This window comes from Chiloscyllium plagiosum, unplaced genomic scaffold (genome assembly GCF_037043375.1).
Source record: "Chiloscyllium plagiosum isolate Xiang-an unplaced genomic scaffold, Cpla_swu_hap1 HiC_scaffold_10, whole genome shotgun sequence".
NCBI classification, from domain to species: Eukaryota; Metazoa; Chordata; class Chondrichthyes; order Orectolobiformes; family Hemiscylliidae; genus Chiloscyllium; species Chiloscyllium plagiosum.
The window spans coordinates 78,799,341-78,823,287 of NW_028270148.1; the positions used below are offsets into that span (position 1 = coordinate 78,799,341).

At 43.1% G+C, this 23,947-nt stretch overlaps 1 protein-coding gene across 2 annotated transcripts in view; it reads right to left on the reverse strand.

Annotated features, from left to right (window-relative positions):
- The window catches only part of tulp4a (TUB like protein 4a), a 392,269-nt gene that overhangs the window by 250,387 nt on the left and 117,935 nt on the right, over positions 1–23,947 (reverse strand). Inside the window, exon 5 of one of the 2 annotated variants that reach the window (XM_087991476.1) lies at positions 12,236–12,370. The exons of the other annotated variant lie outside the window; for it this stretch is intronic. Coding sequence (XP_087847602.1) covers positions 12,236–12,370 — 135 coding nt within the window. The remainder of the gene's footprint in view (positions 1–12,235; positions 12,371–23,947) is intronic. 2 annotated transcript variants of the gene reach the window in all.

A 23,947-nucleotide genomic window follows, 5' to 3' on the forward strand; every position in this document is an offset into this window, starting at 1 on the left:
AAGGAGATAATTCATAATAACCAGAACAGATACATTCCAAAGAGTAACAAAGATTCACCCACCAACCATGGTTAATTGGAAAGATTCAAGATTCAAACTTAAAAATAGCATACAGTGCAAATACTGGTGGCAGCTCAGAAGATTGGACATTAAAAACGACCAACCAAAAAATGAATAAAAGGAAAATTAGAGCACGAGAGGAGGTTAGTCAGAAATATAAAAACAGAAAATTGGCTACGTAAAAATATTGAAAAGAGGAAAGTTAACAAAGTGATCTGAAATTTATCTGAAGAATAAGTAAGTATTTTGCATCCGTTTCCACTGCAGGTAACACCCCAGAAGCAGCCACAAATCAGGAAATGGAAGGTGACGAGATGTCAGGAATGTCATAATCACTGAATCCCCAGTGTGGAAACAGGTCGTTTGGCCCAACAAGTCCACACCAACCATCTAATGAGTATCCTACCCCAGAGTTGTCCCCTATTCTATCCTTGTAACTCTGCAATTTCCTGTGGTTATTGCACCTAATCTACACATCCCTGAACACTATGGAGAATTTAGCATGGCCAATCCACCTAAACAGGGACATCTTTGGACTGTGGGAGGAAACCAGAATACCTGAAGGAAACCCATGCAGACATGGGGAGAACATGTAAACTGCACAGAGACAGTCATCTAAGGTTGGGATCAAACCTTTGCACTGTGACGCAGCAGTGTCAACCACCGAGCCATTCCAGAATTAGTACGGGACAAATTATTTGAGCTGCAAGCTGAAAAGTATCTAGGTCCTGTTGGATTTCAACCAAAGGACTTTAAAAAGTGGTTAGAAAGATATTGGTTTTAACTTCCAAATTTCTCTTATATCAATAAAGGTCCCATTAAATTGGCAGCTAGTAAATGATGATAAAGACATAGAATATGCAAAGTTGTAGGAAAGAAACTGCAACCATATTTGTAACCATGGAAATGGTCAGCTCAGAGAAAAAAAATGAGAGGCAAACTGTGTAGTGATTGTAATGAGGTCAGCCAGATAGACCTCAGAATAAGAGTTCCCTGATTGGGTCTGTTAATCTGGTCCAATCAGGGAGCCCCAACTGACAGATATTAAAGGTGCATCTCTGGCCAAACTGTCCATAAACAGGTTCAGGTAGCAGGCCGTGGAGGGGGTCATTAGGGCCGACTGACTGCCCCTCTTCCACGGTTACATTAGGGCCGGGGTGTCCTTGGAAAGGAGCACGCGGTGTCCACCAACACCCTGGAGTTGTTCAGGGAGAGGTGGGCGCCGCAGGGAGTGGAGTGTATTATTTCCCTCTCCAATTCGATTTAATCTCTGCCCTCCCCTTCACTGTCTGCTCGCACAGCATTGCCCTTTGATGAGAAGAGCACTTCTTGTCACTGGCCACTCGGGTGTTTCTTTTCTTCCAGGTAGTGGAAATTTGAATAAAGATTTGTGCACCTTGTGTCTCACACCTGCACACACACATGGGTGCTGGGGGAAAAAAAATAAGCACTACCGCAGTTAGGCAGTAGTGTGGGGGTTAAGGGAAAAAAACTGTAAAAAAAATATAAGAGATGCATTCCTGGCCAAACTGGCCATAAACAGGTCCAGGCAGCAGGCTGTGGAGGGGGTCATTAGGGCCGACTGCCTGCCCCTCTTCCGTGGTTACGTTAGAGCCCGGGTGTCTCTGGAAAAGGAGCACGCGGTGTCCACCAACACCCTGGAATTGTTCAGGGAGAGGTGGGCGCCACAGGGAATGGAGTGCATTATTTTCCTCTCCAACTCTATCTTGATTTGATCCCTGCCCTGCCCCTCACTGTTTGATCACACAGCATTGCCCTTTGATGACACAGCATTGCCCTTTGATGTGAAGGGCACTGCTTATCACAGGCCACTCGGGTATTTCCTTTCTTCCTGGTGGTGGAAATTTGAATAAAGATTCATGCACCTTGTGTCTTTCACTGTGTCTCACACATGCTTGGGTGCTGGGGAAAAAATAAGCACTACCACAGTTAGGCGGTAGTGTGGGGGTAAAAAGAAGAAAAAAATAGAAAAAAAGAATAAAAAAGATAACCAGGAGCGTCAGAGGTTCTGTTCACTCTAAGAGCTGGCTCTGAGGGACCTGGATTAAGGACTCTCCATGTGTAAATAAAGGGCGACTTGGTAAGAAAAAAAAAAGAAATAAAAGGAGTATCCCTGGCCAAACTGGCCATAAACAGGTCCAGCAGGCAATGGAGGGGGTAGTTAGGGCCAACTTCCTGCCCCTTTTCCGCGATTATGTTAGAGCCCGGGTGTCTCTGGAGAAGGAGCACGCAGTGTCCACCAACACCCTGGAGATGTTCAGGGAGAGGTGGGCGCCGCAGGGAATGGAGTGTATTAGTTCCCCGTCCAATTCTATTTTGATTTAACCCCTGCCCTGCCTTTCACTGTTTGATCACACAGCATTGCCCTTTGATGTGAAGGGCACTGCTTGTCACTGCCCACGCGGGTGTTTCCTTTCTTCCTGGTGGTGGAAATTTGAGTAAAGATTTGTGCACCTTGTATCTTTCACGGTGTCTCACACCTGCACACACCTGCTGAGAAAAAAATAAGCACTACTGCATTTAGGCGGTGGTGTGGGGTAAAAAAAAAGAACAGAAGTGTCAAACATCCTGTTAAAAAAATAAAAAAGGAGTATCAAAGGTTCTGCTCACTCAGAGCTGGCTCAGTATCGAGATCTCTCCACATTTCAATAGAGGGTGACTTGGTGACGGGATACTCGCCTCTGTTGAGTCATTTCAGTGATAACAAGAGAAAGCATACCCCCGAAGAAATTCGCTTACAACTGTCATCTGGGGTAAATAGTTCTGGCAATATTCCTTTATTTGGAACGTTTGACTTGTTTGAACCTGCCAGTATGTGGAAGGAATGCAATATCTTTCTGGGCAAATGACACTGGGACAGATGAAAACCAAAAGGCAATTCCTCTGACAGCTTGTGGACCCACAGCTTTTTCAATTATTAGGAGCCTGGACACCCCTGCCAGTCTGACCAAGCATGGGGAATACCACCTGAGTGAAAGCAATTCCATAGCCTCACTCAGGACACTCAGTGTGGGCAGCACGGTGGCTCAGTGGTTAGCAGTGCTGCCTCACAGCGACAGGGATCCAGGTTAAAGTCCCACCTCCAGCGATTGTCTGTGTGGAGTTCGCACATTCTCCCAATGTCTACATGGGTTTCGTCTGGGTGCTCCGGGTTCTTCCCACAATCCAAAGATGTGCATGTTAGGTGAACTGGCCATGCTAAATTGCCTATAATGTTAGGTGCGTTAGTCAGAGCTAAAATATAGGGTAGGGGAATAGGTCTGGATGGATTACTCTTCAGAGAGTCAGTGTGGACTTGTTGGGCCGAAGGGCCTGTTTCCATACTATAGGGAATCTAATCTAATCTAATCATATCCTGAACACAGGGACTTTAATTCAGCCCACTGCAAAACCCCAAAACAAAGCCAAGGCTCAGCCATACAGTTAAAACTTTCTTCAGAATCCGGGTCAGCAAGCTATTGCAATTGTTGCCAGTATGTGGACTCCAGACAGCAAGAGAATCACACTAAATCTAAATTTAAAAATCACACAACACCAAGTTATTGTCCAACAGGTTTAATTGGAAGCACACTAGCTAGTGTGCTTCCAATTAAACCTGTTGGACTATAACCTGGTGTTGTGTGATTTTTAACTTTGTACACCCCAGTCCAACACCGGCATCTCCGAATCATAGATCTAAATTGAATGAGAGAACTCATAGGCTGGTACCCAGGAGAGTGCACAACCTGGAAAGTCCACCGACATCTGGTTTGGAACAGTTAAATTGCATCGCATCATCCAAATTAAAATCAAAGTAAATGTCTGATTAAATGGTCACCTGATTCTAATGGATGTTGATACCACTGCTTCTGTTTCCGTGATTGCAGAACCAGTCTTTAACAAAATTCTGGACTCCAACCTTTACGTTTGTGCAAGACCTCAGCTAGACTATGAACCCATTACAGTTTAAGGTTAAAAGTTTGGTTGTTGTTGTTGTGTTGCCATAATCTTACCAGACCATAGGACTGCTCTCTCATTAGAGAGAGAAGGGATTGGTGGTGATTTACCCTGAGGGCCACCATACCTCAGGTGAGGGAAGACATTGAGAAGGAGAGTCCTTCATGGTAACCTCAAAACAGTGATGGGAATTGAACGCACACTATTGGTATCACACTGCTCTATAAACCAACAATCCAGCCAACTGAACCGAACCAATTCCCACACATTTGGTTCCGGTCTCATATGAGGGGCAAGATGGTTATCATTGATTGTTACCCCGAATGACCTACTTGGGCTCCAGAGTCGAAAAGACCGGGTTGCATGTGTTGTAAGATAAAGTGAGGGTGATCAAAGTTGTGAACAGAAGATCAGTGAAACAGTGTCACCTGCCATACAGCCTCAGACTTGTTCCTTCAGTCACTGTTGCAGATGTCAGACTGGCCTTCTTGAGAATGAACCCATGGAAAGCCCAGCCCAAGCTCGATGGGTTGAGAAAGATTCACTTAGATTGGCTCCACATATTTTGCTTAGAAAATGTCTGCCTAATTGAAGTCTTAATTAAATACTTGAGTGTTTTTCATGAAGGTCGAGACACTATCAAAGGAGTCAAAGCCACCTTGCATGTTGACCAGGAAGCAATTCCACGATTCTGCAAAGCATGTGCAGTGCCAATTGCCTTCAAGGCAAAAGTAGAGGCAGAAATCAGAACGGTAGAAAGCAAACGAATCATCAAACCAGTCTAGTTTATGGAATGGATAGCACTGGTCGTACAGATTGTGAAGCTCAACTGGTCAGTTAATCTTTGTGGGATTTTAAACTGTAAACCGCTCTTCACAGCTAGATAAATACCCAATCCAATAAGGCAGTCTTGAAGGTGGATATGAGCCATATATACTTACAATTGTGATTAGATGAGGACTTCCAGAAGTTTGCTACATTAATATGCATTAATAGTTTATACCAATGTACAGCACTGCAATTTGGTGTATCTGCAACCTATAGGGACCATGGAGAACATTTTGCAAGGTTTACCTCAGGTTGCTATTTATCTAGATGACATGCTAATAACTGGGAACACTAATAAGGAGCACTGAGAGAATGTGGATATAGTCCACAGATATTTTTCCCAAGTGGGCACATGCCTTAGAAGGGAAAAACGCGTGTTCCAGGCACCCCGAATGACCTACTTGGGCTCCAGAGTCGACAAGACCGGGTTGCATCTGTTGGAAGATAAAGTGAGGACGATCAAAAGTGTGAACAGAAGATCAGTGAAACAGTAATACCAGCCATGACAGCATTGGATGTACCTGTTCCCTCAGTCACTGCTGCAGACACCAGATTGGCCTTCTTGAGAGTGAACCCATGGAAAGCGACTGGCCCAGATGGATTCCCCGGCTGTGCATTTAGATCCTATGTGAACCAGCTTTGTTGACATCTTTAAACTCTCCTTGCCAGGATCTGAAGTCTCCACCTGCTACAAGAAGACCACCATCCTGGTACCAAAGAAAACATATGTAATGTGCCTCAATGACGACTGCCCACTGGTTCTCACCTCCATAATTATGAAGTGCTTCAAGACGTTAGTTGTGACTCATATCAACTCAAGCCTCCCAGCCTACCTCGATCCCTTGCAATTTGCCTACCAGCACAACAGGCCTACAGCAGACACCATCCCCCCAGCCCTACACTCATCCCTGGAACATTTGGATAATAAGGATACCTACATCAGGTTTCTATTTATTGACTACAGCTCTGCCTTCAACATTATAATCCTAACCAAAATAATCTCCAAACTCCAAGACTAGGTCTCTGCTCCACCCTCTGCAACTGGATTCTTGACCCACAAACCGCAATCAATGAAAAGAAGCAACAACACCTCCTCCATGACAACCCTCAACGCCAGCACTCCACAAGGATATGTACGTCCCCCCGTCTACTATACTCCCTGCACACTCATGACTGTGTGGCCAAATTTCATTCGAACTCTACCTGCAAGTTTGCTGACGACTGTTCAGAGTCAGATATCAAACAATGATGTGTCAGAATAAAGGAAAGAGAGAGTGCTTGATAGCATGATATAAAGATAACAATCTCTCCGTCAACATCAGCAAAATTAAAGTGCTGATCATTGACATCCCGAAGCAAGGAGGGCATGCTCCTATTCACATTGATGGCGCTGAATGGAGGTGGATAACAGCATCAAGTTCCTGGAAGTGATGATCTGTTCTGGACCACCCACGCTAATGTGACAGTTAAGAAGGCATAACACCTTTTCTTCCTCAGGAGGCTAAGGAAATTCAGCATGTCCATAAGGACTGTCGCCAATTTTTATCAATGCAACATAGAAAGCATTCTATCTGGATGCATCACTGTTTGGTACAGCAAAAGCTCTGCCCAGGCTGTAAGAAACTGCAGCCATCCTTCTACACATTGGCTGCATCTATACTTCTTGATGCCTTAGAAAGACAGCCAACATCGAAAACCTCTCTCACCCTGGTTATGACGTCTTCCAAAGTCTTCCATCAAGCAAAAGATACAAAAGCTTAACCGCATGTACAGTATTTCTCCCGTACCCGCCAGAGTACATTTCAAGACCTACCACGGAAGCCTGAAACCATGGATAGGCACAAACTCATTCATTTAAATGGGAAATTTACCTTCCTGGCAGCGTCTGGGTTCTGGAAGGTTCCCTTTGATATGCTTGGGCTGTGGTAAACCCCAGGTAACTAAAACCGCAGATGCGGCGGTCGACCTGTACCAAAACGTTCAAAACTGGTCACGTTGGCAAGTCAAAGTTGTCAGGGAAGTGAAGAAACAGCTCTCACCTTCTAAGGTGTTGGCATACTATGATCCCAAGTGAGATCTGGTATTGAAATGCAATGCTTCCCCATACAGCATCAGGGTAGTATTAGTACAATGGAGAGGAACATCCAACAGCATACTCATCCAGGACTTTGACTAATGCAAAGTGTAAATACACCTAGATAGAGAAGGAAGGTTTGGTGGTCATATACGGAGTCAGGAAGTTACACCAATACCCTAATGGATGTAAGTTTGTAATAATAACGGACCACAGACAGGTCAATTAAAGAGGACAAAGCAGTGCCACCCATAGTTTTAGATCCGACCATTGAATTCACTCTGAAGCTAAGTGTGTAAAATTACAAGTTGGAACACAATCCAGAAGGCCAAGTAGCAAATGCGGATGCATTGAGACAACTACTATTAGCAGATACATACCGGGGCTACCATCACTGGAAGAGTCCATAACGATTTTAAATTTTCTGGACACAGGAGGAAGAGTAGGTTTAGATGGAAGAGTGGTTTGAGGAGGAGGAGGGAGAGCAGGAGATAGCAGGAAGAGGTTGAAGCATCATCAGGGAAGCAGAAATTGCAAAACAGTTGGCAATGTTAAGGGGGCGGCATCATGTTTCTCCATGCAAATTAAGCATGTGGCCAAATAAGGAAGCACTTCACCTGCTTGGGGCTGAGTTCGTGCCTGGTCTCCAGCAGTCCTCTGTCAATCAGTTTGTTCCAGCACCTTCTGCATACAAACCAATGACGTGTTCAGTTCGCGCCCCCAAATCTAATTTATATACTAAGGTGCTGGTTGAAATTTAGGGGAATGTCTTACATATTCAGAGGGGTCATAGGCCTCTTCCTCTGATGTTGCTGGTGTGAGAGGCTCAGATTGCAGCTCTTGGACTATGTAACTCCCCAGGTGCTGCTTGTACCTTTCGAAGTGAAATAAATAGTTCACAAAATTTCAAGAGAGCTTCTGCTGACGACTATGCTTGCTTACTGGGTTGCTGTTTACTGGCCTACTTGTGTCTCCTTGTCACTACAGGAACAATTCCCATCTTCTGCAGCCAGCTCAATGACATTTGCTCAAAAGAGAAAAGCAGCAGTCGACATCCCCCTGTAGGTCTTACCCTTCTCAAGGTGGTTGTGTGCCAACTTTTCCTGAAATAAGATTAACAGAAGTGATGAACGTGATGCTACAGAAGCACTTTGTGAGCATGTGTGACCATATGTGGTGGTGAACCACCCTCAGTGAGTGAGAAATGCAAGGAAAAAATTGTTTAATAGTTTCAGAGAATGAAGTGGCTGTGAACTCAAGTGCACAACATTCATGTGATGCCGAAGTTTGCAGACTGAGACTTTGAGAGATGCCTGTGCAATGACAGAGCTAGACTTAGTAATGCCCTTGCGGGTGTGTGAACTAGCAGAGAGACGGTGCTCCCTATCCTTAAGGCATGACATTTTCTTGTGACACTGCTTTCCATTCCTTTTGGTGTGAACCAATGTCAGTTTGCGATCTCAGCCCAGGCAAGAAAGGTCCAACAACATGCCTTCTATTACGGGTCACCGAAGATGAGAATAGACCTTCCTTAGGTCAATCCATACAGCAGCTTTTCAGGGCAGCATCAATAAACTTGGGAGTGAGTTTTGACCTTTGGGGAGGTATTTCTGGGCCTCAAGGGCAAACCATAATAAGCTGAGCAGAAGCTCCTGGCTTGTAGCTTCTGAAGTGGTATCCAGCTAGCCTTGTAATGCAACACCAGAATCTGTGAGACTGGAAGACCATCCAGTTGTTCATTAAGCAACGCGCGCAACATCTTGCTTTGGTGGATATGATGCCAACACAGTGCTTCAATTCAAAATAAAAATCTATGCCACTATACCCAGATCATAATAATATTATGATAACAATTTTCTAAATAATACATCTGTGACTCATACCTGAAAAGGAATAATTCATCATCTTGAATATTTAGCTCAGAACAAGGCTGTCAAATCTCTCTGGGCACAATACCCAACTACAGATTTTGCTAAAACTGTCAAGGTAACTGAGATTTGGCGGGTTTGTAGTGGGTATTTATGAAAAGGCACTCCCAGTTTTAAGTCTGTTTTAGCAAAATCTCACACTCAGCTTCCTGCAAGGTCCCCCTGTTCAAGAAGGGGAATAGAGACAATCCAGGTAATTATAGACCAGTGAGCCTTACTTTAGTTGTTGGTAAAGTGTTGGAAAAGGTTATAAGAGATACGGTTTATAATCATCTCGAAAAGAATAATTTGATTAGGGATAGTCAGCACGGTTTTGTGAAGGGTAGGTCGTGCCTCACAAACCTTATTGAATTCTTTGAGAAGGTGACCAAAGAGGTAGATGAGAGTAAACCAGTTGATGTGGTGTATATAGATTTCAGCAAGGCGTTTGATAAGGCTCCCCACAGTTGGCTATTGTGCAAGATTCGGAGGAATGGGATTATGGGAGATATAGCAGTTTGGATCAGTAATTAGCTTGCTGAAAGAAGACAGAGGGTGGTGGTTGATGGGAAATGTTCATCCTGGAGTCCAATTACCAGTGGTGTACCACATGGGTCGGTGTTGGGTCCACTGCTGTTCATCATTTTTATAAACGACCTGGATGAGGGCGTAGAAGGGTGGGTTAGTAAATTTGCAGACAACACTAAGGTCGGTGGAGTTGTGGATAGTGACGAAGGATGTTGTAGGTTACAGAGAGACATAGATAAGCTGCAGAGCTGGGCTGAGAGGTGGCAAATGGAGTTTAATGCGGACAAGTGTGAAGTGATTCACTTTGATCGGAGTAACCGGAATGCAAAGTACTTGGCTAATGGTAAGATTCTTGGTAGTGTAGATGAGCAGAGAGATCTCGGTGTCCAGGTACACAGATCCTTGAAAGTTGCCACCCAGGCTGACAGGGTTGTTAAGAAGGCATACAGTGTTTTAGCTTTTATTAATAGAGGGATCGAGTTCCGGAACCATGAGGTTATACTACAGCTGTACAAAACTCTGGTACGGCCGCACTTGGAGTTTTGTGTCCAGTTCTGGTCACCACATTATAAGAAGGATGTGTAAGCTTTGGAAAAGGTGCAGAGGATATTTACTAGGATGTTGCCTGGTATGGAGGGAAGGTCTTACGAGGAAAGGCTGAGGGACTTGAGGCTGTTTTTGTTAGAGAGGAATAGGTTGAGAGGTGACTTAATACAGACATTTAAGATAATCAGAGGGTTAGATAGGGTGGACAGGGAGAACCTTTTTCCAAGTATGGTGACAGCAAGCACGAGGGGGCATAGCTTTAAATTGAGGGGTGATAGATATAGGACAGATGTCAGAGGTAGTTTCTTTACTCAGAGAGTAGTAAGGGTTTGCCTGCAACGGTAGTGGATTCGCCAACATTAAGTACATTTAAGTCGTCATTGGACAAGCATATGGACATACATGCAATAGTGTAGGTTAGATGGGTTTCAGATTGTTGCGCCGACCTGTCATACCATCGAGAGCCGAAGGGCCTGTTCTGCGCTGTAATGTTCTATGTTCTATGACTCTATATTAGGCTACCAGTTTCTCCATCTCCATCATATCAACTCTGATGATACCACCTTCCACAGGGACAGCCTCGATTACATCCACCATTTTCCTCAACTGAGCATTCCGTCATCATGATTGATAGGGCCCACAGCCATGCCTGACACATTTCCCTCTGCCCTCATGCCTTCCCACCCACAACAACAATAGGGACCGTTGTCCTCTATTTCCACCTCACCAACATCAGCATCCAAAAGGATCATAAGCCACCATTCCACCACCTCCAGTGTGATATTACCCTGCCCTCTCTTATCAACATTCCATACGATTCATTCCCTCCAGCACATTCTGATCCGCTTCTGCTCCATTCCCAACACCATCTCATACCCTCAAGGCACCCACCATGTAATCACAGAAGGTACACTACTTCCCCATTTACCTCCTCCCTCCTCACTATCCAAAGCCCCAGACATGCTGTCCAAGTGAAGCAATGGACTTCATTCAATCTAATCCATAGCATTTGGTGCCTGCCACTTCAACACATCACTATGTTCCCATGCCAGACTTTCTGTCACAGGCCTGCTGCAATGCTCCAGTGAAGCTCAGTGCAAGCTGGAGGAAGTACAGCTCATTTTTCCCCATAGGTATCTTACAAGCCTCACAACTAACATTGAATGTAACAATTTCAGAACATTAACACCTGTCACTGTGTTTCCCTCATAACCCCAGGTCCTCTTATGTTATTCTCCCAGCACAGCAAATTCATTTTTAACTACTCACTGTGAATCAAGATGTTGTCAAAAACTGCACTATACACAATGACTAACTACATTCAAGAAACCAACTTAACCACACTGACCATATGCTAAAACCTTACGCCTCAGAGACAAAGGAATCTAAACAAGTTTTTTCATCTTCCTTTGTATGGGATATTTTTCCTTAACACTGTACATGTGTGGACCTATGTTACTGTGCAAAAGCATGTGCTTGACATTGTGATTTTCTTTATTTTCCTCAGTTAATGTGTTCCTTCCTTAACTCAAGCAAATTTTGTTGATTGGTTACCTATTGTTCACAGCAAACATAGTAAAATTACTTTTTAAACTAATGCAAAACTTAATCAAAAACATTGACTAGACAGTCCACTCTTTCTCACTTTTCTTTGTTCTTACATCAGCTATGGGCAGCATTGGCAAAGCTGGTATTTGTTTACCATCCCCAGTTTCCCCTGATTGACTGGCTTTCTAAACATTTGAGATTGCTGTTGGTCTGAGTCACATGAAGGCCAAACAGGGTAAGGTTTCCTTCTATAAAAGAATGGATGGGACTTTATGACATGGACACCGTTAAATTAGCCTTTAGTTTCAGATTTTTAGTGAAATTTTAATTCAAGGTCTGTCATGGTAGGATTCAAACCAATGTCCCCAGAACATCAGCCTGATTACTAATCCAGTGATGTTACCATTACACCATCCATTCCTGGTTTAAAAAATACAGAGGAACCTCGATTATCCGGCATTCGGTTATCCGAATAGCGAATTACCCAGCAAGACTGCTCAGCTAAATTATGTCATCTGCGTTCGATTATCCGAAATTCGATTAACCAAACAAAATATTGCCTGTTCAGGCCCTTAGGTTAATTGAGCTTCTTCTGTACACATATGGATTTGAAAGTCAAAAAACGAGTAACATTGCACAAATAGAAGTTTTGAAATTTTTAATTTGGAAGAGGAAAGAGTGCTATCTAATCTTAATTATAAAGGAATTAAATAAACTTTTTGACATGTTATTCACACTTGCAAATGAAAGAAATCTTCAATACTTTTTGATGAACTCCATTTCTCACCTTTTAAACCTGAGTGGATCACAGTTGGTGACAAATCATCATAGTTGTTCATCATGCTAATATCCCCAGATGTGAAGCTAACAGTCAGCACTGGCTTGCTATTCTGAATTGGTATGGGGTATATTGTTGGGCCATCTGTAATGAAAGTACATAACCATAACTTAAATTTTAAAGGGCATGTAAAATAGCCTTTGAATGCAAGAACGATTTTTGCAACCTCTCAAAATGGTACTACCTGAGACTTTAAGTTCATTGACTTTAACAGATTCAAACAGAAACAAAGAATTTTTTTTTAATTTAGCCTAAAATGGACACAAATATAACTGCATAAAATTATTTTTAATAATTCTGCTTATTCACTTTTGAGCAAATGCTATGCAAAGTGTCAAATACTGTTGACTGAAAACTGGGAAAATCTGCTCATGGATAAATAACTTGTTAGTTCAAAACTACTGTGTGAGAGAGCATTAGTTGGTACCCTCTGCAGTATAAAATTAAATTAAAATGCTTACAAACATGAAAAATGATGATTCTGGAAATTGAAACTGTACAGCAAAGTGTTACAAAATGGGAGAATAAAACCTTGCAAGAGATATCAAAATCAACACAAAAAGGTTAGTCAGGAATAACAGTGTGACCGGGAGTTATCTATTGAAAACTCAGTGACATTATAAATGAAAAGGAGGAAATGAAGGACATTCTGCTACTTTGTATCGATATATATAGTGTAGGAAAGGATCAGCGCGCAATATTGAATCAAGGAACTTCTGAACTTCCCTCAATTTAAGGAGCATTACTTACCATTTCTTTAACATTTCAGAAAGGAGATAACACTCAATGAATTATCGACCAAATCGCTTAATGTCTTATTTCAGAAATTAATAGCATCTATAATCAGGATGACAAATACCTAGAAAACAGCAATTTAAAGATTGCCAAAATAGGGAATCCAAGACGGCGGCCATCTAAACGGATTGCTTTGCTGGGTTCTGCATCACAGTACAAGCAAAGCAGTGCTTTAACCCACCCTACTCAAACCATTTCGCGAAGTTTCAACACTGAAATAGTTGTAGAATTTTTATCAGTCCCTGTTTTGCCGAGTGGAAATGACAAAACACCGAAAAGGATCAATACGTGGAGCTCCCGCCAGAGGCATCTAATTCAGGCACGGCCGTGACTGCGGCTCCCCCTACCAATTCGATGGACCCAATTCGATGTCGCACAGCTCACAAAGTTGTGTAAAAAGCTTGAAGACAAGATCAAAGAAAAGTTTAACAGTAAGTTGGACTCGCTCTCTACCGTAATACAAAAACATGATCAGCAGCTTGAAAACCTCGGGAAGAGAGCAGATGAGGCCAGGCGCTGAACCGCAATGGCAGAGACTGCGATTGATTCATCATAAGATCAGATCCGAGCCCTTGAAATACAGGTACGTAATTCAATTGATCAAGTTGACGATCTCGACAGCAGGGGCAGGAGGAAAAATGCCCTTATCGTCAGTCTACTCGAGGGAACGGAAACCAGTGGAACTTTTCAAGAACTGGCAGCTGCAATTCCTCAACATAGAAGTCGAAATGGGTGGGTGAAAATTGAAAGAGCACACCGGGTTATGGCACGCAGGTCAGGTTTGTACCAGTGCCCTGCCCTATCTTCGTGCGGTTTCACAGCTCCAGGGACAAACAAAGAATCATGGAAACCTCCAGAACCGGGGAAAGAGCCGAAGGCTTTGGCTCACGAGGGCTTCAGGATCATGTTTTTCCAGGACTTCTCGGTGGTGGTGATCCGGAAAATAAATCCTTTGAAGGATATCGAGAAAAGATTAAGGGAACTCGGGATCCAACACTATTCAAGGTACATAGCAGTGTTTTGGTTTGCTTTCAATGGATCTGCACATCCATTCAATTCTCTACAGAAAGCAAAAACATTTGTGGACGCTTTAAATTAGATGGGACAATTTAATGGATACAGGTAATTTTTTTTATATTTAAAGAAAGTCTTGTTGGGATTTTTCTGGAACTAACCAGTGTTAAATTATACTTGGGGGTGGACATAGTCTTCACTTTTAATCCATTATTTAAAGCTATTTTTTCTCTTTTTGCTTGTGTCTGTGATGCAGCTCGAACTGGAAGGAGTTAGGAAGGTGTTTGCTAGATACCTATCTGCAAGCAGTTCAATCCCAGTTTTTGTATTCAATTGCCCTGGTTGACATATTGGCAATAGAGCAGAAGACAAGGTTTTGGGATGTGTAGGTGCCCCCTTTACGTGGAGGGTAAATTCCCCTATTCAGCTCCATTGGCACTTTATGTTTTGTTTCATTTTTTGGTTCTTGTTGTACATGGATTTTGTACATATAATTGGTAGTCCGGGTTTCCAACGGAGTGTAATTTTGCCAGAGCGGCAAGGAGAGAAGGAGTGGTGAAGCGAGGGCTGCCAGGAAGGGTGAGTTTTCCCACAGATTGCCGAGCCTTTGGCATTGATCTTTAAATTGTCATTGTCTACAGGAATAGTGCCAGAAGACTGGAAGATAGAAAATGTGGTTCCCCTGTTCAAGAAGGGGAGTAGAGACAACCCTTACTTCAGTTGTTGGTAAAGTGTTGGAAAAGGTTATAAGAGATAGGATTTATAATCATCTCGAAAAGAATAATTTGATTAGGGATAGTCAGCACAGTTTTGTGAAGGGTAGGTCGTGCCTCACAAACTTTATTGAGTTCTTTGAGAAGGTGACCAAACAGGTAGATGACAGTAAACCGGTTGATGTGGTGGATTTCAGCAAGACGTTCGATAAGGCTCCCCACAGTAGGCTATTGTACAAAATGCGGAGGAATGGGATTGTGGGAGATATAGTAGTTTGGATCAGTAATTGGCTTGCTGAAAGAAGACAGAGGGTGGTGGTTGATGGGAAATGTTCATCCTGGAGTCCAGTTACTAGTGGTGTACCGCAAGGGTCGGTGTTGGGTCCACTGTTGTTCTTCATTTTTATAAATGACCTGGATAAGGGCGTAGAAGGGTGGGTTAGTAAATTTGCAGACAACACTAAGATCGGTGAAGTTGTGGATAGTGACGAAGGATGTTGTAGGTTACAGAGAGACATAGGTAAGCTGCAGAGCTGGGTTGAGAGATGGCAAATGGAGTTTAATGCGGACAAGTGTGAGGTGATTCACTTTGATCGGAGTAACCGGAATGCAAAGTACTGGGCTAATGGTAAGATTCTTGGTAGTGTTGATGAGCAAAGAGATCTCGGTATCCAGGTACACAGATCCTTGAAAGTTGCCACCCAAACTGACAGGGTTGTTAAGAAGGCATACAGTGTTTTAGCTTTTATTAATAGAGGGATCGAGTTCCGGAACCATGAGGTTATGCTACAGCTGCACAAAATTCTGGTGCGGCTGCACTTGGAGTATTGTGTACAGTTCTGGTCACCGCATTATAAGGAGGATGTGGAAACTTTGGAAAGGTTGCAGAGGAGATTTACTAGGGTGTTGCCTGGTATGGAGGGAAAGTCTTACGAGGAAAGGCTCAGGGACTTGAGGCTGTTTTCGTTGGAGAAAAGAAAAAGGTTGAGAGGTGACTTAATAGAGACATATAAGATAATCAGAGGGTTAGATAGGGTGGACAGGGACAGCCTTTTTCCAAGTATGGTGACAGCGATTTCAGAGGTAGTTTCTTTACTCAGAGTAGTAGGGGTATGGAATGCTTTGCTTGCAACGGTAGTAGATTCGCCAACTTTAAGTACATTTAAGTCGTCACTGGACAAGCATATGGACGTACATGGAATAGTGTAGGTTAGATGGGCTTCAGATTGGTATGACAGGTCGGCGCAACATCGAGGGCCAAAGGGCCTGTACTGCGCTGTAATGTTCTATGTTCTATATAAGTTAATGGACTCCAGGTTTAAACTCTGGGCAGTTAAGGTTGTCTTTTGCCTGGCTGACTTATTTGAGGGGGAAACAATGATGTCCTCTGATCAATTAACTCAGAGGTACAAACTACCTAGCATAAACCTCTTCTGTTTTTTCCAAATCAGGGATTTCATTCAAAAAAGTACACTTCTAACCGACCCTTACAGATCTGACACAGAGAAGCACTCTGGCAGCACTCTTAATCACCTGTTAGGGGGTGACCCTTCAGACACGGTCCAGCGGTTTTATAAGGTCTGGGAGAAACAGTTGGGAGTCAAGATCTTCTCTGAGACGTGGAAGGATATATGGGAAAGTGCAAGAAAGATTTTAATTTGTAACAGGACCTATGCCCTACAGCTGAAGATTCTCCACAGGGTCCATCTAGGCCCAGATCCCCTCTCAAAATTCAAAGTGGGAGTATCCTCAACATGTCCCAAATGCAAAACGACTAAGGGCATTCTCACTCATTGCATTTGGTCCTGCCACAGACTCTGGACACAATGGAGCGCTGTGGTAGGTACAAAAGAGAGGTTTTTGGGGACAGAATTGGAGATGGACATGATCTCTCTTCTTCTGGGCCTGCCCAGTGTTCTTCCTTTAGACAGGCACAGGAACAAACTTTACAATATCCTTATTTTTTGTGCAAGGAAAAATATTTTGCTATATTGGGTGTCTGAAAACCCCCTGGGTCTGTCGGGTCGGCATAAGTTAATCATGGAGCATATCACTCTGGATTTTCTTATAAGTATGATACACCAAAAAATTGAGAATTTTTATAAGACACGGAGTCCCTTTTTGGATTACCTGGAACAGATTTATCTGCCACACTAATAAGGATTTTTATACAGCCATGACGGTCGTGTCCAATGAATCTAACATCCTGAGAGAAAGAATTACGAACATGTGCAAGTTAGTGCTCTCGATGATCAAGAGTTATTGTTTTGTCACTCTGAACCGTATTATATATTTATTTATTTATTCATCTAGTTGTTGCTTTTTATGTACATGTGTATTATTTTGATTTGCATTGTTTTTGGTTTAATGTAACATTAAAAAAACATTTTCAATAAAAATACACTTAGAAAATTTCCAAATGGATTTGCAAAGATAAACCACCTCTGATGAATCTAATTGAAATTTTTGAACGGTGACTAAATGAATTAATTTTAAAACTAACTGATTTTTTTTTGTTATTAAGGGATAAGAGGGAAAAATGGCATATGGAGCTAGATCACAAATAGGCCAAATCTAACCGTATACCTAAACTAACTCAAAAGGACAAAACAACCTATTATTTTTCCAATCCCAAAGATTCAAGTTATCAGTTACGATTCTAGACTTTTTTTTTCTCAAAATTCCAATGTCCCCAGTTCCGCTACCCATTCCCATGGTTATTTGTCTCCTCGGTTGACTTTTTTTCCAGCTCATAATTTTTCCCTAATCAAAAAGATCAGGATCAACTAGTAAGCTATTCCCAAATGCTAACTGTAAGCTATTCAAGGAAGGTAAAGCTTCTTTCTTTATAGAAAATTGTATACAAATACAAAAAGCTGAAAATGTGCTGGAAAAGCGCAGCAGGTCAGGCAGCATCCAAGGAGCAGGAGAATCGACGTTTCGGGAATGAGCCCTGCTCCTTGGATGCTGCCTGACCTGCTGCGCTTTTCCAGCAACACATTTCCAGCTCTGATCTTCAGCATCTGCAGTCCTCACTTTCTCCTACATATACAAAAATACATGCACATGTAAACTAGGAGCAGGATTAGGCCATTTAGCTTTCAAGCCTACTTCAACGTTTCATGTGATGTTAGCTGATCCTCTAGTTCAATGTTTTTTCTCCATACCCCTTAGCATCTATGATATCTAAAAATGTATCTCTTTCTTACTTGATTCAGTGACATGGCCTTCATGGCCTTCAGTGAAGCAGCTTTAGCTCACTCCAAAAAATGGTCTACCCTGTATCCTTTTGGAATAAGACCATCAGACATAGAATTAAAAATTAGGCCATCCAGCCCAGCAAGTCTGCTCTGCCAGTTAATCATAGCTGATAAGTTTCTCAAACTCATTCTTCTGCATTCTCCCCATAACCCTTGATCACCTTGACAATAAAGAACCAATCTATCTCTCTTTTAAATATACCCAATGACCTGGCCTACACAGACTTCTGTGGCAATTAATTCCACAGATTCACCACTCTCCAGCTCAAGAACTTTCTCCTTATCTCTGTTCTAAAGAGTCTTCCCTTTACTCTTATGTGCTTGGGTCCTCATCCCTCCTGCCAATGGAAGCATCTTCCCAATGTCCATTCTGTCCAGGCCATTCAGTATTCTGAAAGTTTCAAGGGGCAGGCAGGTAGTGCAGGAGTCATTTATGGCTATCCCCATTTCAAACGGGTTTGCTGATTTGGAAAATGTAGGGCGTGATGAACTCTCAGGAGAATGTAGCATGAACAGCCAAGCTTCTGGTATCAAGATTGGTTCTAATGCAATGAGGGGTATGTCCGGTTCCAAGCAATCGCTTGTGATAGGGAACTCTCTGGTCAGAGGCACAGATAGACATTTCTGCGGCCAGCAGCGAAAAATCAGAATGGTGTGTTGCCTCCCTGGTGCCATGATCAAGGATGTCTCATAGAGGGTACAGAATGTTCTCAAAGGGGAAGAGGGACCAGCAGGAGGTCATTGTACACATTGGCACCAACAACATAGGAAGGGAAAAGGATGAGATTCCGAAAGAATTTAGGAAGTTAGGCAGGAATTTCAAAAGGAGGTCCTCGAGGGTAGTAATATCTGGATTACTCCCGGTGCTACGAGCTAGTGAGGGTAGGAATAGGAGGATAGAGTGGATGAATACGTGGCTGAGGAGCTGATGCATAGGAGAAGAGAGTTCACATTTTTGGATCATTGGAATCTCTTCTGGGGTAGAAGTAAGATGTACGAGGATGGATTACACCTGAATTGGGAGGGATCTAATATACTGGCAGGGAGGTTTGCCTGATCTTTTTTTTTGGGGGGGGGGGGGGGGGGGGAGTGTTGGGGTACCAAGGGAAATAGTGAGGTAAAAAATGAATCTTACAGTTGGGAAAGGGAGCGAGTCAAACAATCTGGGCAGGAAGGAACAAAGCAGAGAACAAGTTAAGACTGAAAAATTAAACTGCATTTACTTCAGTGCAAGAGGCCTAACAGAGAAGGTCGATGAACTCAGGGCACGGTTAGGAACATGGGACTGTGATATCATGGCAATTACAGAAACATGACTCAGAGATGGACAGGAGAAAGTGAGGACTGCAGATGCTGGAGATCAGAGCTGAAAATGTGTTGCTGGAAAAGTGCAGCAGGTCAGGCAGCATCCAAGGAACAGGAGAATCAACGTTTCGGGCATAAGCCCTTCTTCAGGAATTTCCTGAAGAAGGGCCTATGCCCGAAACGTCGATTCTCCTGTTCCTTGGATGCTGCCTGACCTGCTGCGCTTTTCCAGCAACACATTTTCAGCTCAGAGATGGACAGGACTGGCAGCTTAACGTTCCAGGATATAAATGCTATAGGGAGAATAGAAAGGGGAAGCGAGAGAGGAGGAGGATTGGCATTTTTGGTAAGAGATAGCATTAGTGCTATACTTAGGGAGGATATTCCTGGGAACACATCCAAGGAAATTATTTGGGTGGAACTGAGAAATAAGAAAGGGATGATCACCTTAGTGGGATTGTATTACAGACTCCTTAATAGTCAGTGGGAAATTGAGAAATAAAATTTGCAAGGAAATTTCAGTTATCTGTAAGAATAATAGAGTAGTTATGGTAGGGGATTTTAACTTACCAAACATAGACTGGGACTACCAGAGTTTTAAGCGTTTAGATGGAGAGTGTGTACATGAAATTTTTCTGATTCATTATGTATATGTTCTCACACTAGAGAAGGTGAAAAACTTAACATACTCTTGTGAAATAAGGCAGGGCAGATGACTGAGTTGTCAGTGGGGGAGCACTTTGGAGGCAGCGATCATAGTTCTATTAGTTTTAAAATAGTGATGGAAAAGAATAGACAAAATCCAAAACTTGAAGGTCAAATTGGAGGAAGGCTAATTTTGACGGTATTAGGCAAGAACTTTCAAAAGCTGATTGGGGGCAGACGTTCACAGATAAAGGGACAGGTGGAAAATGGGAAGTCGTCAAAAATGAGTTAATAAGAGTTCAGAGACAGTTATATTCCAGTTAGGGTGAAAGGAAAGGCTGGTAGGTGCAGGGAATGCTGTATGATTAGAGAATCATAGAATCCCTGCAGTCTGAAACAGGCCATTCAGCCCATCAAGTCCACACAAACCTACTGAAGAGCAATCCACTCACATCCATCCCCCTACCCTATATCTTCCATGACTAACACACCTGACCTACGCATCACTGGACATTATGGAGCAATTAGCATAGCTAATCCATGTAACTTGCACATCTTTGGACTGTGGGAGGAAACTGCAAACTCCACACCAAGAGTGGAATTGAACCCGGGTCCCTGGCGCTGAGAGGCAGCAGTGCTAACCACAGCCACCACAGCTACCCTGAGATTACTACATTTGAGGTCCTATTAAAGGAAGTAATACCAGAACATTTGGGAAATCATAATTTAATCAAGCAGAGTCAGATTAGCTTGGAGAAATCTCAACCATTTTGACTTCTTGTATTTTGACTTCCAGAAATACTTTGACAAGGCACCTCACAAAAGGTGGAGTTATAAGAGCCCACAGTGTTGGATATCGTGTAATGTTATGGATAGAGAACTGGCCAATAGTCAGAAAACAGTGGGAATAGAGACTTCTTTTTCAGGTTGGAATCTGTAACCTCTGGAGTTCCACAAGATCAGTGATGGAAGTGTAACTATTTACAAATGCTTGCAATCCTTGGAACATGTATGCACTGGAGCCAAAATTTACAAGTGACAAAAACAGGAGGAAAGGCAAGTTGTAAGAGGGATACTAACAGTTTACAAAGAGGTATTGATTAAGTAAGCGAGAAAAAGTTGGTAAATGAAGTATAATGTGGGAAACTGTGAAGTTATTCATTTTGGAAGGGAGAAAAAAAAGATCAGAGTATTACTTACAATGGAGAAAAGCTGCAGAACGCTTGGTCATGGGGATGTTTGAACATGAAACACAAAGTCAGTATACAGCTACAGCAGTTAATCAGGAAGGCAATTGGAACGTTAGTCGTTATTTCAAGGGGTTGGAGTATAAGAGTAGTATTATGAAGTTGAAGGCATGTTAAGAGAGAGTGAAAGCTGTTTTGCACAGTGCTTGCAGGCACCTGTCATGTGCCTGACTGCAATCTCAGAATATACTGGAAAATTGGTGGGCGGCACGGTGGCACAGTGGTTAGCACTGCTGCCTCACAGCGCCAGAGACCCGGGTTCAATTCCCATCTCAGGCGACTGTGTGGAGTTTGCACATTCTCTCCGGTTAGGTGAATTGGCAAAGTTAAGTTGCCCATAGTGTTAGGGGCAGGGGTAAATGTAGGGGAATGGGTCTGGGTGGATGGCGGGTAGGTGTGGACTTGTTGGGCCGAAGGGCCTGTTTCCACACTGTAAGTAATCTAATATAAAAAAATTGATGAGGGCAGAGCAGTAGATGTGATCTATATGGACTTCAGTAAGGCGTTCGACAAGGTTCCCCATGGGAGACTGATTAGCAAGGTTAGATCTCATGGAATACAGGGAGAACTAGCCATTTGGATACAGAACTGGCTCAAAGGTAGAAGAGGGTTGTTTTTCAGACTGGAGGCCTGTGACCAGTGGAATGCCACAAGGATCGGTGCTGGAACCTCTATTTTTTGTCATTTACATAAATGATTTGGATGCGAGCATAAGAGGTACAGTGAGTAAGTTTGCAGATGACACCTAAATTGGGAGTGTAGTGGACAGCAAAGAGGGTTACCTCAGATTACAACAGGATCTGGACCAGATGGACCAATGGGCTCAGAAGTGGCAGATGAAGGTTAATTCAGATAAATGCGAGGTGCTGCATTTTGGGAAAGCAAATCTTAGCAGGACTTATATGCACAATGGTAAGGTCCTAGGGCGTGTTGCTGAACAAAGAGACCTTGGAGTGCAGGTTCATAGCTCCTTGAAAGTGGAGTCGCAGGTAGATAAGATAGTGAAGGAGTCGTTTGGTATGCTTTCCTTTGTTGGTCAGAGTATTGAGTACAGGAGTTGGCAGGTCATGTTGTGGCCATACAGGACATTGGCTAGGCCACTGTTGGAATATTGCATGCAGTTCTGGTCTCCTTCCTATCGGAAAGATGTTGTGAAACTTGAAAGGGTTCAGAAAAGATTTACAAGGATGTTGCCAGGGTTGGAGGATTTGAGCTATAGGGAGAGGCTGAACAGGCTGGTGCTGTTTTCCCTGGAGTGTCGGAAGCTGACGGGTGACTTTATAGAGGTTTACAAAATTATGAGGGGCATGGAAAGGGTAAATAAGCAAAGTCTTTTCCCTGGGGTTGGGGAGTCCAGAACTAGAGGGCATAGGCTTAGGGTGAGAGGGGAAAGATATAAAAGGGACCCAAGGGGCAACGTTTTCACACAGAGAGTGGTACGGGTATGGAATGAGCTGCCAGAGGAAGTGGTGGAGGCTGGTACAATTGCAACATTTAAGAGGCATTTGGATGGGTATATGAATAGGAAGGGTTTGGAGGGATATGGGCCGGGTGCTGGCAGGTGGGACTAGATAGGGTTGGGATATCTGGTCGGCATGGACGGGTTGGACCGAAGGGTCGGTTTCCATGCTGAACGTCTCTGTGACTCTATTATTTTGGGTCAGTTTCACTACTGAGACACGTGGCATAGGTCGAGAAATAGTGAGATGGTCTGTAATACAATTAAAGAAATTAGCATAGACAAAGAGGAAGTTCTGAGTACTCTAGTAGACTTAAAAGTAGATACATCTCCAGGGCAGGAACAAGTGTATCCCAGTTTGAGTGAGGCAAAGGAGGAAATAGCAGAGTTGCCCACAAAGCTTTTCAATTCCACACAGAACATAGAACACTAGAGTACAGGAGTGGGACCTTCAGCCCATGATGTTGTACTAAACATGATGCCAAATTAAACCAGTCCCTTCTGACTGCCATATCTCTCTATTCCTTGCATTTTCATGTACTTATCCAGAAGTTCTTTAAATACCCCTATCATATCTGCCTCCATCTGGCAGCGAGAGGTGCTGGAGGAGAGTAAATTTGGTAGCATTATTCAATAAGGGTACATGTGCCATTATTAGTTTAACAGCCAGGTGGTTATGCTGGAACTACATAAAATATTGGTTACAGTGTTGCGCATAGTTCTGGAATCCACATTACAGCACTGCAAAGAGCCTCAGAGGGAATTTACCAGGATGTTGCCTGTGTTCAAGACTTCCAGTTATGGAGACAGATTGGATTGTCTGGGAATGTGTTCCTTAGAACAAAGGAGTTTGACAGGGGACATGAGATAAATAAAATCATGAGGCAGGCGGGAGAAACCATTCCCCCTTTTGGAGGGACCAATGACTAGGGGTTATAGATTCAAGATTTAAAGGAGACATCAGGGGTGGTGGAATCTGCAACTCATTGTCTGTATCGTGGCAGAGGCAGAAACCCTTATCACATTTAGTAGTATATGGATGTGCATTTGCCAGTCTTGGAAAATGGGATTAGAGGAGTTAAGTGGTTGTTTTCAGCCATCACAAATGTTATGGTCTGAAAGGCTTACTTCTGCACTGCAGATCTCTATGACACCTCACTGGACACACTGTCCACAACAACATCAGCACGGCAGATGCTTCACCGTGATTCCACCTGCTGCTC